Raw genomic sequence first — 16,376 nt, forward strand, 5'->3', positions numbered from 1 at the left:
CTTTGTTGTTTTTAACTTCTGATTTATGTTGATGAAGTACTGTGGGAAAATGATATGTAATAACTCGAGTTTATGGGTGAAGCATGAGACCTGTTATCTAGATCTTTTCAGCTGTTGGCTCAACTCCCTTGACTCAGTGCTTATACTGATACAACAAAAGTATAAATCCTATCACTAACCTCATTAGTCCCATCTGGGGGGTTACTTAAGGAGGCTTTGTGGATGTGCCACTGGCTACGCTTATGTATTGTCCTCACTCTACTTCTCCAGGAACTGCATGATGCTTTTTGGGACCCCTTGTTCTGCTGGCCGGAGCGCTAAGCTGTTCAGATGCAGGGATGAGCCACTGGCTCTCCCCAGGTGGTGTTCACCACCTCCCCAAAGCTGAACGGTGCTGCAAGAAAGTCAGCTCTCGGACTTTTTTATTCTGCTAACCCTAGTCCAGCCTAGTTTTACAGACTGTATTGGCAGAGCAACTGTGGCTGAGGTACTGGTGCTTTCTGTATAGACTCAGGCATAGAACCTCCTCTGTGCTCGTCCCAGCCACTGCAGGCATAGAGAGGGGATGGCTATTTTTCAGCATCATCCAGCTATTTGGGTGGAAGAGAGCACACTGTTTGGAAAGATTCTGTGATTTAGTCATGTGTCCTGTTTGCTCTTATTTTCTTTATCTGCATGTGCACTCATTCTCACTTTTCAGATAAAAGGCAGTTTAGGTAAAGGTGGTTTGATATACACCATGCTGCTTTGGAGGCCTTTCTGCATTTGGGCCTTGGGTGGGTGAGTGTTTAAGGCCCTTGGTTACTTCCAGTGTGAATGGGTGAGCACCAACAGTGTGATTGTTCACCACGTCTGGACACCTGTCCCACCGGTTGTACCTAAACCCGGAACTTTTGATATGCTCTAAAAGGCAGGTACTGTACTGTGCCCTTGGCCTTTCTCCGCAGAACGCTGTCTCTTGGCATGTCCAAGCTTCACAGAGAGGCTGTTGAGTTGGCACTGCCATGACTGGTGATTGGGATGGCCTTGAGATGGAGCCCATGAAGTGCACTAGGGTGGTAGGTGGCAGAATGAAGGGGACATGCGGGGGTTTTTGGCCTTTTAATGACAGCAGGCCATACCCTCCTGACTGAGTGCCTAAGAGTCTGTCTGAGCTGCACTTAGGCCTGGGCTTGCAATGCCACCACTAGTTCAAACAGTGCAGTGAGAGGGGTGGTGAGAAATGCTTACTGTGTTTGGAAACAACCTTTGATCTTTCTTTGAAACTTATATCAAATGTGTATTTTAAAAGACCTATTTCACCGTGCCCTGCTATTAGCTCACGTAAAGGAAGTGAATTTGGAGTTGTTATGAGAGGCTTCCTTTTCTTCACCTGGGCAAAGGTGATAAGTAAGCAGAAAGGGAGGACTTCCCTGTCTCAGTGTTTCCAAGTTTTACTGATGGAATAGTAAATGGTGTTCCCTAGGGCTTTTATGAAGATGAGAAGAATGCAGAGCTCCAAGCATTAGCATTTTAGATGCATTAAGCTAGCTAGGCCACATGTGAAAAATGTCATAGCCTTCTGAGCAGTTAATGTGCCCATCAGTTATGACACAAACTGTTTTGTCTTTTGGAAAGCAGAGGAGACAGAACTCAATATCATTCAGGTGGCCTGTAATTGCTTTGTTTTGCACAACACTGCATGAAGTGACTGAGTCTCAAAGTCGAAAGCCTTGCAATAAAGATCTTAAATAGGTTTGCATGTGGAGCAAAGAACACTAAGTGCCTGAAACTTCGTAGCAAGAGATTTTTAAGCACATTTCAGTTTACTGGTAAAGGTTTTTTTCACACCAGTGGTTAGTACGCTGCTTCCTAAGTGGGGAAAAAAAATGAAAAAATTGTGTGAGTATGTATGCATTGTATATAATATATATTTATACACACACATGTGCACAAACACATTACAGTTTCCTTTGCAGTTAAGAGCATAGACATGTGACAAAATGTAGTGGCATTACTAACTATATCAGAAATGGAAATGATAGTTGTCAAATAGTCTGCAATGACAGGCTTCAGATTTTAGCTAAGAGCCGTGCATAATTTCAGGGTTTTGCTAGTTTTGTCCCAGCCCAGAAACTCAATATCTGTGGCCCTGAGAATGGCAGATAGCTCTAGAGGAGAGTTAATAGATTTACTCATATTACAAATCACAGTTGAGAACCTGCTCTACCCATCATCTTTTTGCTATCCGAGCTACGGTTTAGGTCTGATGCAAAGAGCATCCTAAGTTAGGGCAGGCATACTGTCAAGTAGGTCCCAAGCAGTCACTTGGATGTCTAGCATTTAAAGAGCCCATATGTTCACTGTGCTGACTTAGGTGCTCTGTGACCCCTTCTGAGGAAAAGCTGATCTGGTACAGGTTTATGAGCCATAAGATCGTGATTGCTGTTCCAGATGTCTCACCATTTGGTATGCTAGAACATTAAATTGCTCCATAAATTCACTTACTTAGCTTCACATTGTCAGTGGAGAAAGAGTTAGTTGGTTCACTTGGAGACTGTAAATTGTCCTTCAGATAAAAAGTCTGTTACTGCCCATTGGTTATATGTGATGTGAAGCGCCTGGCTGCCTTGCCCTGTTAAGCCAGACTGCTGTTACTCTGGCACTGCAGTGCCTACTCTGCTCAAGCTAGGCAGGCTCAGTGCTGTTGGTCTTACTTGAAGACAAAAGAATTAGCAGCTTTTTCCACTATTTGCCAACAGACTAAAGCAGGGATTACAGAAAGGTGAGTTAATCTGTTTTTGTGCTTCTAAAAATGGAATGATGCTATGGCAGGGTATCCGAAGGGAGGGACTTGGCAGTAGAGGCCCTGTCCCTTTCCGAGGTGCCCAGTGCCACTGGAGCAGCGATGCTGTGGGTAGGCAGCTCTTTGCAGGTGAGCAGCACTGCTGGGGTGTCTCACGCTGCTGTTGCACACACTGACAAACCTGCCTCAAAACAGCTGCTGGAAACACTTTGGTATGAGAGCAGGCAACTAAATGCCAAGGGAGTCTTAATGCACCAGACACTGCCTTCAGTTTTTGGTAAACAACTCCCAGCTTGTCATCTCCAGGCAACTACCTCTAGGTCCACTTCAGCTTTGTTATGCTTTAGTTTTAGAATAGAGTTTTTTCATGAACACACTGACCACTTCTAGCTGGCTGCAGGATGTTACTTAGAGTCACCCTTCTACACCAGCAGCTTTGCTGACTGGCTTGCCCTGACTGCTGTGCTTTTCTGGGTGATGATCGCTGATGTACTCACACTCGCGGCATACCTAAATAGTCTAGTAGCATGAAATATCAGTTGAAAGTTTCACAGAATCTCAGACTTTTTGAAAGCTCATTTTCAACAATTTTAAATTCTGTTCATGTATCACCAGCTTTAAAATGTGTTCTTTCAAATAGTTTCTCTTTTATTAGAAACCAAAAGCAGCAACAAAACTTGCCTGAGAGTAATACAGGGTAATTTGAATAATGATCCTAAGTTACCCTGTGATTTCTAAAGAACAACAAACTGACAAAATCCTTCATGCAAATAACTTCCAAGTGGAAAGAATTACTGGCTCTAGTAAAACCCAGCTCACGCCTGATATCCTGTTAACTTGAAGAGGAGTAAAATGTAAATAAGAGCATAACCTGACTCCTTATATTGATCAGTGTGTGGGTGTTGGTGCACGTAATGGTATTAGTTGAACAGAATCACATACAAGTGTAAAATTCATAGTAAAGATGTCTTTATTCCAAAATAATAATAATGTGTTAGCCAGACAGCTACAAAACATCTACACAAGACTTTGGTAAGAAATATTCATGGTAGCTTTTTCATAATTCCACAGCAAACAAAAACAACAAAGGAAATCTAAAAACGCAATCAAACAAAATTTTGTTTAAATTGTATGCTGCACACAGAGTCCTACTGTACATATGTAAAGCCCCTAAACTTCTCTTTTATATTATGTGTAAATCTTCTACAGTTTGTATGTTAGAAAAAAAAATGGATACACACAATGCTAAGATCTGATAGTTGAGGTCTACAAAACTGGAGTGACATCTGTGCTTTCAGTTCAGCAGTATTATTCAGGAGATAGAGATAACAGTTCTCATTTTTATTGACTGATAATCAGTGGCTATTACACTACTAGAAAGTTTACAGTAACAATGCAATACTTCTACATATTGTATATCAGAGCTTTTTTTTCTCAATAGAAAATCAACCTCATTTTTCTTCATTTATTTTTGTTTGTGTTTTTTTTACAAAATGTAACAAGCTTAAATATTTCTTTTGTATCAAGTTAGAAGAAAGACAAGCGATGTGTAAAACGTTTCAACAGAAAAACAGTGTGAAAAGCTGAACCTAAGCAAGAATGATCACACATTTTTGACCCAGTGCAGTCTGTGTTGTCACTGAATGTATTAACAAGGTGGGGGGGGAAAAAAAAATTCAACATTGATAACTTTAATGAGCCTAAGAGAAATGACTGGAAATCACACTGAACAGCCCCCTAAGAGAGAAAAAAAAAAAGTATATGGAGAATCAAATTAGTAAGAACCACAGTGAAAGGAATGCCAGATTGTTTTAATGGACAATTTTGTGGGCACGTTCAGAAAGATGTTTTATTTCCTAAATACCTAAATGTGTATTTGGACTATGTAGCCTTTGGCAAAGGGAGTAATTAAAAGACAAAAGAGCTTGATGAACTGGAACAAACATGAAAATGAAACTACAACATCGGTTTTAACTGATTATTTGCAGAAATAGGCACGGTTTTGCAAGATTAGCTTGAACAAGTGATAAGCATTGATGAGATAAAATATAGTCTACAAACTCATGGCATTTTTTTTCCTTTCAGGAGAAACTTTCTTCTGCTGCTCCCTCTGCCCCAAGCTCTCACAGATCCAAGCCTACAAAAACTACTGTCACACATCTCATAGTCAAAGATTATTTTTCTGGATGATTACCCTCAGCTGGGATAGCCTCTGTTGGGCTCAGCAAGAGCAGCTCACAAAGGTAGGTGGTGTGTGGATCTCGATTGCATATGTAGCTCTGCCCTGGCTGCGCACCTGGCATTAATCGCTGTAGCCCTTCTCTGCAGCCATCTGCTGCTTCACCTGAAATGTGCTCAGCTGGTCACTCCTCCAGTGTCTATAACATTCCACTGTTTTTTTTTTTTTTTGTTGGGTTGGATTTTTGGTCATAACAAGGTAATGTGCAAGGTAAGGTCATAAATATATTACTTAGGGACAGTCTTGCTGCTACACTGTAATGACAGTGCTATAGAGACATAAACTGCAGGATTTTTCAACAGGCACAAGAAGGCAAACTATCTGAATTAATATTATTAAATGAGCCAAGCTGTGCAAAATGTAAAATGTTTGGTTTTAGCATTAAACCTTGTATACTTTTTTCTCCTGGTTTGGTTCACTATGGGCTTGCACCCATTTCATTTAGCAGCGGTGGGAGAGGCATAACACTGTGGTTGGTTCCATTCTTTCCCTGGCCCTCCCTTCATTCCAGATCTGCAAAAAAGCAGTAAAATACCTTCAGAGGGTGGGATGTGACAGCTGTGGAAGTCCTGAGCAGCCCTTGCAGTGTTCATTGGAGAAATGATGATGAAAAGCCCTACAGTGTAATGCAACCAGCCGGTCTAGCCTGTTCCAGTACAGGGAGGGGATGAGGATTCCCAGGGTGGTGACGGTGAAGTTGATCAGCCTTGGTGGGTTGTGGTTCACAGCAAAAAACTTGGGTGTCATGTTCTCAGGACTGTGACCAAGTGTTAAGGAAGTAAGTAAACTACTTAAGGCTGGTTTAAAGAGATTACAAAATAATTTTTTCTCCATTCATTTCTCTCAAGCTTGTTTTAAGAGGTCAGTGTCAACAGTCTTTATTTTCAGTGCATTGCTATTACTGATGTAGAGACAGAGGTGTGTGCTGCCTGTCCTGGCCAAAAGATAACTCATCACCTTCATCTCTCATCTTTAATGTTCTATTGTAAAACTTACAGGACAGTGTTAGATTGCAACAGCAAGTGAAGCCCAAGGTCTCGCTGGTCCTATACCTGATGATGTGTAGGGAGGAGAGCTAAACTCTGCAGAAGACAGTGCAAAACAGCAATTAGAATGGTGAGGTGTTGGTCTCTAATATCAGACAGTTTGTTGATTGCTGAAGTGGTCAGGGAAGACGTTCATCCCAGCTAGCATATCTATAAATGAATAATTCCCATGAATTCAGTAATTTTTAGATCCTCCTATACTCTGACTAAAAAAACCATAAATGACACTGCTGTGAATATATTTTTGTGTCAATCTGTAATCAATATTTTAAGAGGCTGTCACTGTTTCATTTCAGAGGCTCCCTTCCCTTTGTTTGTTGTAAGAGATGCAACAGAACCTGTCTCACCTCTTCTCTACCATTTTTATTATATTATAAATCTCTTTCTCTCTTTGCTTGTGATGAACATCCTCATGAAACTGAATCTAATTTCCTAGTGTCTCTCATGTGGAAGTCTTTCTGTGACACAGCAGTTGCAACTCTGTTTGGACCTATTTCTGTTAGTTCTGTACCCATTTTGAGAGGCAGTGGATAGAGCCAATATAAGAATATGGCATCTAAATATACGATGACATTGACACGGTCTCTTTGTGTGCTGTTCTGATGGTGACAGTGTAATGGGCAGACATGGCTATTGAGCTGTACAAATTATTTCCTTCTGAAGTTATAAAGAAACAAAGACCATTTTGCAGGGACCATAGCATCCATGGGAAGAAAAGTGTATAGGATAATTGTTATAACTATCAGCTTAACCCAATAGTGTAAAAAGATAAACATGCACCTTAAATATTATTGAACCAGCATTATGAAATGACTCCTTGGCATAGTTGTGTTATCACATAGGCACTGCTTTGGATTTTGAAAATCAAAGCGAGAGAGAAATCCTCCCACATATGAAACATGTCATTTTAACTTAGTGATGTTAATATGCATGCATCCCATGTCTTCACAAGAAGTATTTCTAGATGGCTAGGCCACGGCCACAGAGAGGTGTGTACCTCAGTTAAATGACTCAGAACGACTTACTATTTTTATGCATTAAGGGCTGGCTGGAGTACCAAAGATTTACTCTCAGCATAAATCTGTGAGGAAATATTTATAAAATATATTTCTTGCACCAGCAAGACTAAAAAGCAAACCACACTGCAAAAATGAAAACTAATATACACTTCATGTTTTCTTTTTTTGTTTAAAAACCAAACCAAGGTTGACTTTCCATGTAGCTCAGAGTGCATCACGCGGGCCCTTGTGTTCTGTTAACAAGGGTGAACGTTACATGCTCTCAGCTCCTTCTTGTCTTTGCAGCTGGTGAACTGAGTGCTTTTGGACCTCTTCTTGACCAGCATGTAGCGCTCCTGGATTCCACCCCCACAGAGGGTCGAACACTCTGTCCAAGCAGTCCAGGGTTTCAGCCGACAAACTGAAAAAGAAATTAAGTGGCCTGAGTGTTGAGTATTTTAGTTTAACCTACACATCTCAATGTGTATACCCCTACATATGGATGCACACTGACAGGGGTTGAAGCTAAGACAGGGTAAGGTGGGATTTAGGAGAGCAGGAATTAATAAACCCCAGGTAAGTATAATCAAGGGGCATTTATCAAACACTGACAAAAATGTATAAAATAATGAATTTACTGTCTACATGAGAAAAGACAGCCAAAATAAAGAAAGTGCTAAATGTTGGGAAAACATGAACCACAACATATACAATCTATAAGTATACACTGTTAAAAAAAAAGGTAAAAAAAGTCTAAAAAGTAAGAAATGTAAAAAAATTTTAAAAATGCGAGAAATGTGAAAAATTTGAAAAATGCAAAAAATTTGAAAATTTTGAAGAAAGCGAAAAAGCGAAGAATGTGAAGAATTTGAGAAATGCGAACAATGCAAAGAACGCTAAAAATATGAAGAATGTGAAGGGTGCGAAAAATGTGAAGAATGCAGGGAATTTGAAAAATGCGAAGAATTTGGAAAATTTAAAAAAATGCGAAGAATTTGAAAAATGCGAAGAATGTGAAGAATTTTAAAAATGCCAAGCATTTGAAGAATGCGAAGAATTTGAAAAATGCGAATACTGCGAGGAATTCGAAGAATGTGGAGAATGCGAAGAATGCAAAGAATTCTAAGAATGCGAGGAATTCGAAGAATGCGAAGAATTCTAAGAATGCGTAGAACGCGAGGAATTCGAAGAATGCGAAGAATTTGAAGAATTCGAACAATGTGAAGAATGCGAATTCGAAAAATGCGAAGAATTTCAAAAATGCAAAGAATGTGAGGAATTCGAAGAATTTGAAAAAAATGCGAAGAATGCGAAGAATTTGAAGAATGCGAAGAATTCGAAAAATGCGAAGAATTTGAAAAATGTGAAGAACGCGAGGAATTCGAAGAATGCGAAGAATTTGAAGAATTCGAAGAATGCGAAGAATGCGAAGAATTCGAAAAATGCGAAGAATTTGAAGAATGCGGAGAATTTGAAAAATGTGAAGAATGCGAGGAATTCGAAGAATGCAAAGAATGTGAAGAATTCGAAGAATGCGAGGAATTCGAAGAATTCGAAAAATGCGAAGAATTTGAGGAATGCGAAGAATTCGAAAAATGCGAAGAATGCAAAGAATTTGAGAAATGCGAGGAATTCGAAGAATTCGAAAAATGCGAAGAATTTGAAGAATGCGAGGAATTCGAAGAATGCTAAGAATTCGAAGAATTTGAAGAATTCGAAAAATGCGAAGAATGCAAAGAATTCGAAGAATGAGAAGAATTTGGAGAATGCGAGGAATTTGAAGAATTCGAAGAATGCGAAGAATTCGAAAAATGCGAACAATGCGAAGAATTCGAAAAATGCGAAGAATTTGAAAAATGTGAAGAATGCGAGGAATTCGAAGAATGCGAAGAATTCGAAGAATGTGAAGAATTCGAAGAATTCGAAAAATGCGAAGAATTTGAAGAATGCGAAGAATTCGAAAAATGCGAAGAATTTGAAGAATGCGAAGAATTCGAAGAATGCGAAGAATTCGAAGAATGCGAAGAATTCGAAAAATGCGAAGAATTTGAAGAATGCGAAGAATTCGAAAAATGCGAAGAGTTTGAAGAATGCGAAGAATTCGAAAAATGCGAACAATGCGAGGAATTCGAAAAATGCGAAGAATTTGAAGAATGCGAAGAATTTGAAAAATGTGAAGAATGCGAGGAATTCGAAGAATGCGAAGAATTCGAAGAATGCGAAGAATGTGAAGAATTCCAAGAATGTGAAGAATTCGAAGAATTCGAAAAATGCGAAGAATTCGAAAAATGCGAAGAATGCGAGGAATTCGAAGAATTCGAAAAATGCGAAGAATTTGAAGAATGCGAAGAATTCGAAGAATGCGAGGAATTCGAAGAATTCGAAAAATGCGAAGTATGCAAAGAATTTGAGAAATGCGGAGAATGCGAAGAATTCGAACAATGCGAAGAATTCGAAGAATGCGAAGAATTCGAAGAATGCGAAGAATTTGAAGAATGTGAAGAATGCGAGGAATTCGAAGAATGCGAAGAATTCGAAAAATGCGAAGAATTTGAAGAATGCGAAGAATTTGAAAAATGCGAAGAATGCGAGGAATTCGAAGAATGCGAAGAATGCGAAGAATTCGAAAAATGCGAAGAATTTGAAGAATGCGAAGAATTCGAAGAATGCGAGGAATTCGAAGAATTCGAAAAATGCGAAGAATGCGAGGAATTCGAAGAATGCGAAGAATGCGAAGAATTCGAAAAATGCGAAGAATTCGAAGAATGCGAAGAATTTGAAAAATGCGAAGAATTTGAAAAATGCGAAGAATGCGAGGAATTCGAAGAATTCGAAAAATGCGAAGAATTCGAAAAATGCGAAGAATGCGAAAGATGCGAAGAATGCGAAGAATTCGAAGAATGCGAAGAATGCGAGGAATTCGAAGAATTCGAAAAATGCGAAGAATTCGAAAAATGTGAAGAATGCGAGGAATTCGAAGAATGCGGAGAATTTGGAGAATGCGAAGAATTTGAAAAATGCGAAGAATGCGAAGAATTTGAAAAATGCGAAGAATGCAAAGAATTTGAAAAATGCGAAGAATGCAAAGAATTTGAGAAATGCGGAGAATTCTAAGAATGCGAGGAATGCAAGGAATGCGAAGAATTTGGAGAATGCAAAGAATTTGAAGAATTCGAAAAATGCGAAGAATGTGAAGAATTCGAACAATGCGAAGAATTTGAAGAATTCGAAAAATGCGAAGAATTTGAAGAATTCGAAAAATGCGAAGAATTTGAAGAGTGCGAGGAATTCGAAAAATGCGAAGAATTCGAGAAATGCGGAGAATGCGAAGAATTCTAAGAATGCGTAGAATGCGAGGGATTCGAAGAATGCGAACAATGCGAAGAATTTGAAAAAATGCGAAGAATTTGAGAAATGTGAAGAGTGCAAAGAATGCGAAGAATTTGAAGAATGCGAAGAGTTCAAAGAATGCGAATTTGGAAAATGCGAATAATTTGGAAAATGCGAATAATTTGAACAATGAAAAATGCAAAGAATTCGAAAAATGCGAAGAATTTAAAAATGCGAAGAATGCGAAAAATTTGAAAAGGCGAAGAATGCAAAGAATTTGAGAAATGTGAAGAATTTGAAGAATGTGAAGTGTGAAGAATTCGAAAAATGCAAAACATTCGAAGAATGTAAAAAATTTGAAATATTTTAAAAATGTGAGAATGTGACAAAGTAAATATAAAAATGTATGGAATGTAAAATATAAAAAAATGTGAAAAATTTATATACTGTAAAATATAAAAGTGTGAAAAATGTAAAAAATTTTAAAATGAGAAATATGAAAAATGTGTAAAATGTAGGAAATGTGTAAAGTGAAAAATGACAAGAAAAATCCAAAATAAAATGAAAATAAAAAATAAAAGTAATCAAAAAATAACAAATAAAAAAAAATAAAAGTAAAATAAGTAAAATTAAAATACTAAACTACAGCTACAGTGGGTGCTGTGAGCCTGGCCGCAGTGTCCCGCCGTGGCGCCCTGCTCCTGCATTCCCTGGGCTGGCTGTGACCCCGCTCTCGCGGCAGGGTCAGGGCTGCTCCCCCCTCACATAGCGCAGGAGGGGCCCCCACCTCCCCTGGGCGCACCCCCAGCTGTTTCACACTCACCTGGGTATTGCTCGCTCTCTAGATTTTTTTTGGCTTGCTCACTTCGCCTTTTCTCCCGGGCCTCTTTCCAGCGCCTTTTTTCCATCCCTGGGCCCCTCAGGCATTTCCTCACTCGACACTTCGTGCGTTGGACCGTTTCTGGGCATGCCGTTCCCCCAAACTGGGGCTCGATTTTGATCATCCTCGTCCGGATCATGTGGCCCTTCCCGCAGGAGGTGTTGCACTCCGACCACTGCGACCACTCCGTTAGCTCGCAGTCGATGGCTGCCAAGAACCAGAAATATTACACCAAGGCCATGAGATGACGGAGGAACACGCGGATGTGCCAATTGTGAGGCTACATGTCAAAATTTTCTGAGTCCATTTCTGGCAGAACTATTATTTGACACTTTCCTTAATTTCTTTTTCAGGAGTGGTGCTGCCAGATCACTAAAATTACAGAAAACATATAAATAATTCTCCTGTGCCTTTCTCAGTTTTCCATTCTGTACACATATGTCTACTTTATAAGGAAAAGCTGTTAACAACTGAGTTATATTTACAAAGAACCTGACACCTCCGAGATCTGAGCCTTACTTTACTGTAGTGTTACGCATAAGCAAGACTCACTAATGCCATTATGTCTTAAAAGTTTTCATCTTTTCAGCACTGCTTAAAACTCACAGCCCTGGTGAATACTAATCAAAATGATACTTCGCATTATTTTTAAAAAGCTGAATTAGCAAATTACAGTGTAAAAGCCTTTTTTAGCCAATACTTACTGTGAAAAATAATGTAATTAGTTATAAAGCCTCATAAACCAGCTGGCAACAGGACCCTAAAAGCAATCATATCTTATACAGCAGTGCCTTAGGCTAGCGTGCTTCACAAAGACTGCAAACAACAAGAAACTTGCACCACCCAAGAAGTGGGGGGGTTTTAGAGGAGTAAGGTTAAAAAAAAAAAAAAATTAAAAAAAAAATCAATGCAGCTGTCTCTACATCATCGACTGGTTCATATGATATTCCAGGTTGCAAAGGGCTGTGGATCAGTGAAAAGGCTATGATACAGTTCAGAGATGTACCAAAGATGGAGCCTCTGAGCTAAAAGAATCACACAGGTGATTTTAACTCTTCCTTTCTTATTTCATTCCTTCCTCACAAGCACCCATTCTGCATTTGAGTAAAAAAAATATATATAATCCTGAGTTATTTACTATTGAGAAGTGCATAAACTGTTGCCTAAAAGTTTACAGTATTGTGTTAAATTTGGAGAAACCATATACCCAAAGCAATATTGGTCATCAGTGTAGAGTAAGGCAAGCTGAAATGAAGCCATGATCATATTCCAGCTCTCAATGGCCAAAAGTACACAACAATAACAACTTAAAATACAATCATTAGAAAAAAACCCACTGATAATAAAACTCCCCTATTACTGATTCTCCTGTAGGTAGATTTAGGGGTTAAACATGGATGGAAAGCAGAATCAGAACACGAGAGTACTGGATCACTTGTTTACAGAGTTTAAGGAGGCAAGGACTACCCTTGCCAGCTGTAAACCCCTCTCTAAAGCAGAGTCACAAGGCAGTCTGTAGCATTCCTAATTTCAAAAAGCATTTATCTGAAATTGCCAAATGACGTTCCGTAACCAAAGACAAGCAGGAAATAGCTGTCTACATAGTAACTTTTCTTCGGAAAAGGAACTGTTGTAAGCGTCTAAGAAGTCACACTAAGAACTGGTGGTAGGGTTTTGACCCACAGACTGTAACACACATCATTAGCCTCCTCTTTTCCGAGGGTTTCCCCCACTCACGGCATTCGGGCAGCATGCATTTTTCTGCTTGTTCCAGCTCCTCGTTGCAGTCTCCAAGCTCGGCCGCGGATTTCAGCATCCTCTGCCGGGTTCGCATTCCCTTCCCACATGTTACACTGCAGTCACTCCATTCAGACCAAGAAGAGAGTAGACAGGGGATGGTATCTAATATGAAAATAAGAAAGGTAATGAATTCTTGTTATACATAAATTACAAAGGTATACATTGTGCCAACTGAGGCACGGACTCTCCGTTGAAGTGCAGAAGGAAAACCCTTTATCGTTACAATGGTACATACTTATGCTCTCACTACCTTAGCTCTTACTTCATGATAAGCAAATCAGCAGCTAGACAGTCATCAACACTCTTACCCCACAAACAGTTCCATACCACACAGGCAGTCTCGGTGTTGCCATTTTCTTCACCACACTAGCACAGCCTGGTATCTCTCTTCCAAGGCCTGCTTCTCCTCCAGGCCTCGCTGCTTCTCCAGGCCTGTGCAGAGCAGAGCTGGCACTTCTCCAAGCCAGTGCAGGACAGAGCTCCTGCCTGCCTCGCCACGCAGAGTTCTCCCAGGCAGAGCTTTCCACCTTAGCAGAGCTTCCCTGAGCAGAGCTCTCCACCTTTGCCCAACTCCCCAAACAGAGCTCCCTGGCCAATGTCAATTTGGCTCTTAAGTACTGAATCTCCCCCAGCTGTACAGGGCTGACAGGCCAATGCCGACTTGCCTCTTAATCATTTACCAGTAACACATGATTTGACTCTTAACATTGAATCTCCCACAGCTGCACAGAGCTGACACTCCCACAATACATTTTGAAAATAATACAGGTGAAAATGTACTATGTTTTATCTGTCATCAACCAATTATACTTTGTTGTCAGTTTGGACAAAATGAATCACAAGCTGTTGAAGCTGCACTTCAACACAAGCTTCTGTTGCTGAAGCAGCTCAGAAAAGACTATTAAATTGAAAGGTTAGTTTGGTTTTAATACCTTTTCTTTGCTCTCCTTTTCTATAGCTTATTTGTATCTGCAGAGTCCCAGTGCTTTCGGGGAATAAATAGTTTAAGAAGGTATGTTTCAATCATAACTCCAGTAAAAAACCCCGGACTGTTGCAGTGGACAGAACTGGAAGTCAAATTGATATAGTCTACAATGTGATGCTTCCACATCTTATCTACCAAAAATCTTTTTAAACTTAATTCTGTCTCTGATGAAAATCTTAATGTTCCTTAAAAAATTAAAACCAATATTAATAGTCACAGTAAGAGTGAGACTGGCAAAAGACTTCACTCAGTTTCTGAACTGCTCATGGGCTAAAAGGAGAGGGCACTCTTATTCAGCCTAATGATTAAATATACCTCGTATTCCATAAATTAGAGTTGCTTAGGTATGGCTTGCTAATATACACATACTGTATGGGTAATACAGTAATAGGATACCACTGAGTATTTTTTACTGATGCTCTCATCTTGATGGTGAACGTGGTACTTAATGCACATTCCCTAAGGGATCTAATTTTAAGGAGAACAAGAAAAAGCAACATTGCTTCTGGTTTAGTTATATTCTTTATGTGGTGGAGCAACATGTCAGAAACGATGCCTGTCTTTGTAGCAGAGGGGATAAACTCACGGACACTTACGGCATTCAGGCATCATGCATTTCTCTGCCTCTGTAGTTTCTGCCTTGCACATGGATCCATCAGCGGGAGTCATCTTGATCATTCTGTGTCGTCTCTTCATCCCCGTGCCACAGCTAGCACTGCATTCATCCCACTCTCCCCATTCAGTGACAAGGCAGCTGCTAGGGGCTATTCAAAATGGACAGAGAAAATCGTTCATGAGTACAGCTCATATGAAAAAAATGGTTTGGGCGGTGCTTCTGCTATTGGCTAGATTTTACAAAGCTACATAAAATACTTACAACATTCCTCATTTACAATACATTTCTCTGTCTCTTCAGTGGGCACCTTGCACATAGAGCCATCTTCAGGGAATTGTTTTACATATCTCTCTCTAGATCGCGTTCCCATTCCACAGGAAACACTACAGGGGGACCATGTAATCCAGTCAGACATCATGCAAGTGGAACCATCTAAAATACAGAGAACCATTTCAATTGCTAATATTAACAGAATTGCTGATAAATCTGTAGCTGTCTATTTGTGTACAGTATCCCTTTTATGCTGCCTCTCGCTTTCTGTCCTTTTCTCTGTTGCTTACTTTACTCCTTTCCTTTCTACTTCTGTATACTCATTCACTGACTTGGATAAACTGCAGAAATGACCAGAGACAGCTTCAATTTGTATTCTTCTGCAATTATTCCTCTGTTTGTCATAACCTAAGCCATGCTGCAGCAACCAACAGCTTCAAGCACTTTAAAAGAAGAGTAAACCCTACTCTTCTCCACCCTTTCCTCTTGATTACCTTCATCGCTGCAGCCTGGACCCATGCATGGCTGAAAATCCTGGGTGTCTGGACAGGGCACACTGAGGTCCAGCTGAGCTTTAAGCATTCTCTGCCTCATCCTCTTGCCCTTTTCACAGGTAGAGGAGCTGCAGGCTGACCATGGGGACCAGTTTGAATATATGCAGGTCTCAGGGGTATCATCTAAAAAGTAAGAAAAGGCAGTGAATGTTAAAAATAGTCTTCCATTTGCTTCTCTTTACTTGGCTGGTCATTACTTTAGATGCTAATAGGATACATTCTTCCCTCCTGCATTTTATCTTCTTCATTTTAGCCCAAAAGAAAAAGACTAATTGCCAACTTTCATTTTAAAAAAAAAAATACTATCATTTTATTTGAACCCCCAAAGGCATCTCTCTTTTATCGCTTTTATTGTTATTGTCATCTTCCAGGTATACATGCAATTTCTTTGCTGTAGAAGGGAAGGCTCATAGTAGATACCAGAAAAGATAAAAACCTAAATCACTTTTTGGCACTGAGTGGGACTTTTGCTCTGAAGGCAGTTTTGTACTTTATCTAGAAATGACAGTGGAGAATGGAACAAAATATAAAGTAGAACAGCACGAACTAATTTAAACTGTACCTTCTTCCTTTTCCTCTGGTGCTAGATCTGCCACAATATCATCTATGTTATCAGGTACGATATTGCATTGCTCCCCCTGCAAAGAAATCATTGTGGAGTTTGGATACAGGAAACTTGTATGTTTACGCATCGAGAGGGGTTAAAATAGTATACTGTGAGACACTATTGCATATACAGCACTTTTTTCTCTTCTAATTCCTACGCATACATAAAAAAAAAAAATCCCCAATTAAGCAGATGCAGTAATTACCAAAGGCACGAGAAAACATACCTTAAGACAGTTTTAGTTCTTTTCTGCCATTATCTTTGTT

At 39.7% G+C, this 16,376-nt stretch overlaps 1 protein-coding gene across 2 annotated transcripts in view; it reads right to left on the minus strand.

The window, feature by feature from the left end:
- Positions 1–3,737: 3,737 nt before the first annotated feature.
- Positions 3,738–16,376, minus strand: part of SPON1 (spondin 1) — a 358,480-nt gene continuing 345,841 nt past the window's right edge. For both annotated transcript variants that reach the window (XM_074884793.1, XM_074884792.1), the window contains exons 10-16: positions 16,066–16,141; positions 15,444–15,626; positions 14,941–15,111; positions 14,660–14,827; positions 13,016–13,180; positions 11,222–11,485; positions 3,738–7,489 (exon numbers count right to left, since the gene is read on the minus strand). In XM_074884793.1, the coding sequence (XP_074740894.1) occupies positions 7,326–7,489; positions 11,222–11,485; positions 13,016–13,180; positions 14,660–14,827; positions 14,941–15,111; positions 15,444–15,626; positions 16,066–16,141 (1,191 nt within the window). In that variant the 3' untranslated portion in view covers positions 3,738–7,325. The remainder of the gene's footprint in view (positions 7,490–11,221; positions 11,486–13,015; positions 13,181–14,659; positions 14,828–14,940; positions 15,112–15,443; positions 15,627–16,065; positions 16,142–16,376) is intronic.

Source organism: Strix uralensis, chromosome 15 (genome assembly GCF_047716275.1).
Source record: "Strix uralensis isolate ZFMK-TIS-50842 chromosome 15, bStrUra1, whole genome shotgun sequence".
Taxonomy (NCBI): Eukaryota; Metazoa; Chordata; class Aves; order Strigiformes; family Strigidae; genus Strix; species Strix uralensis.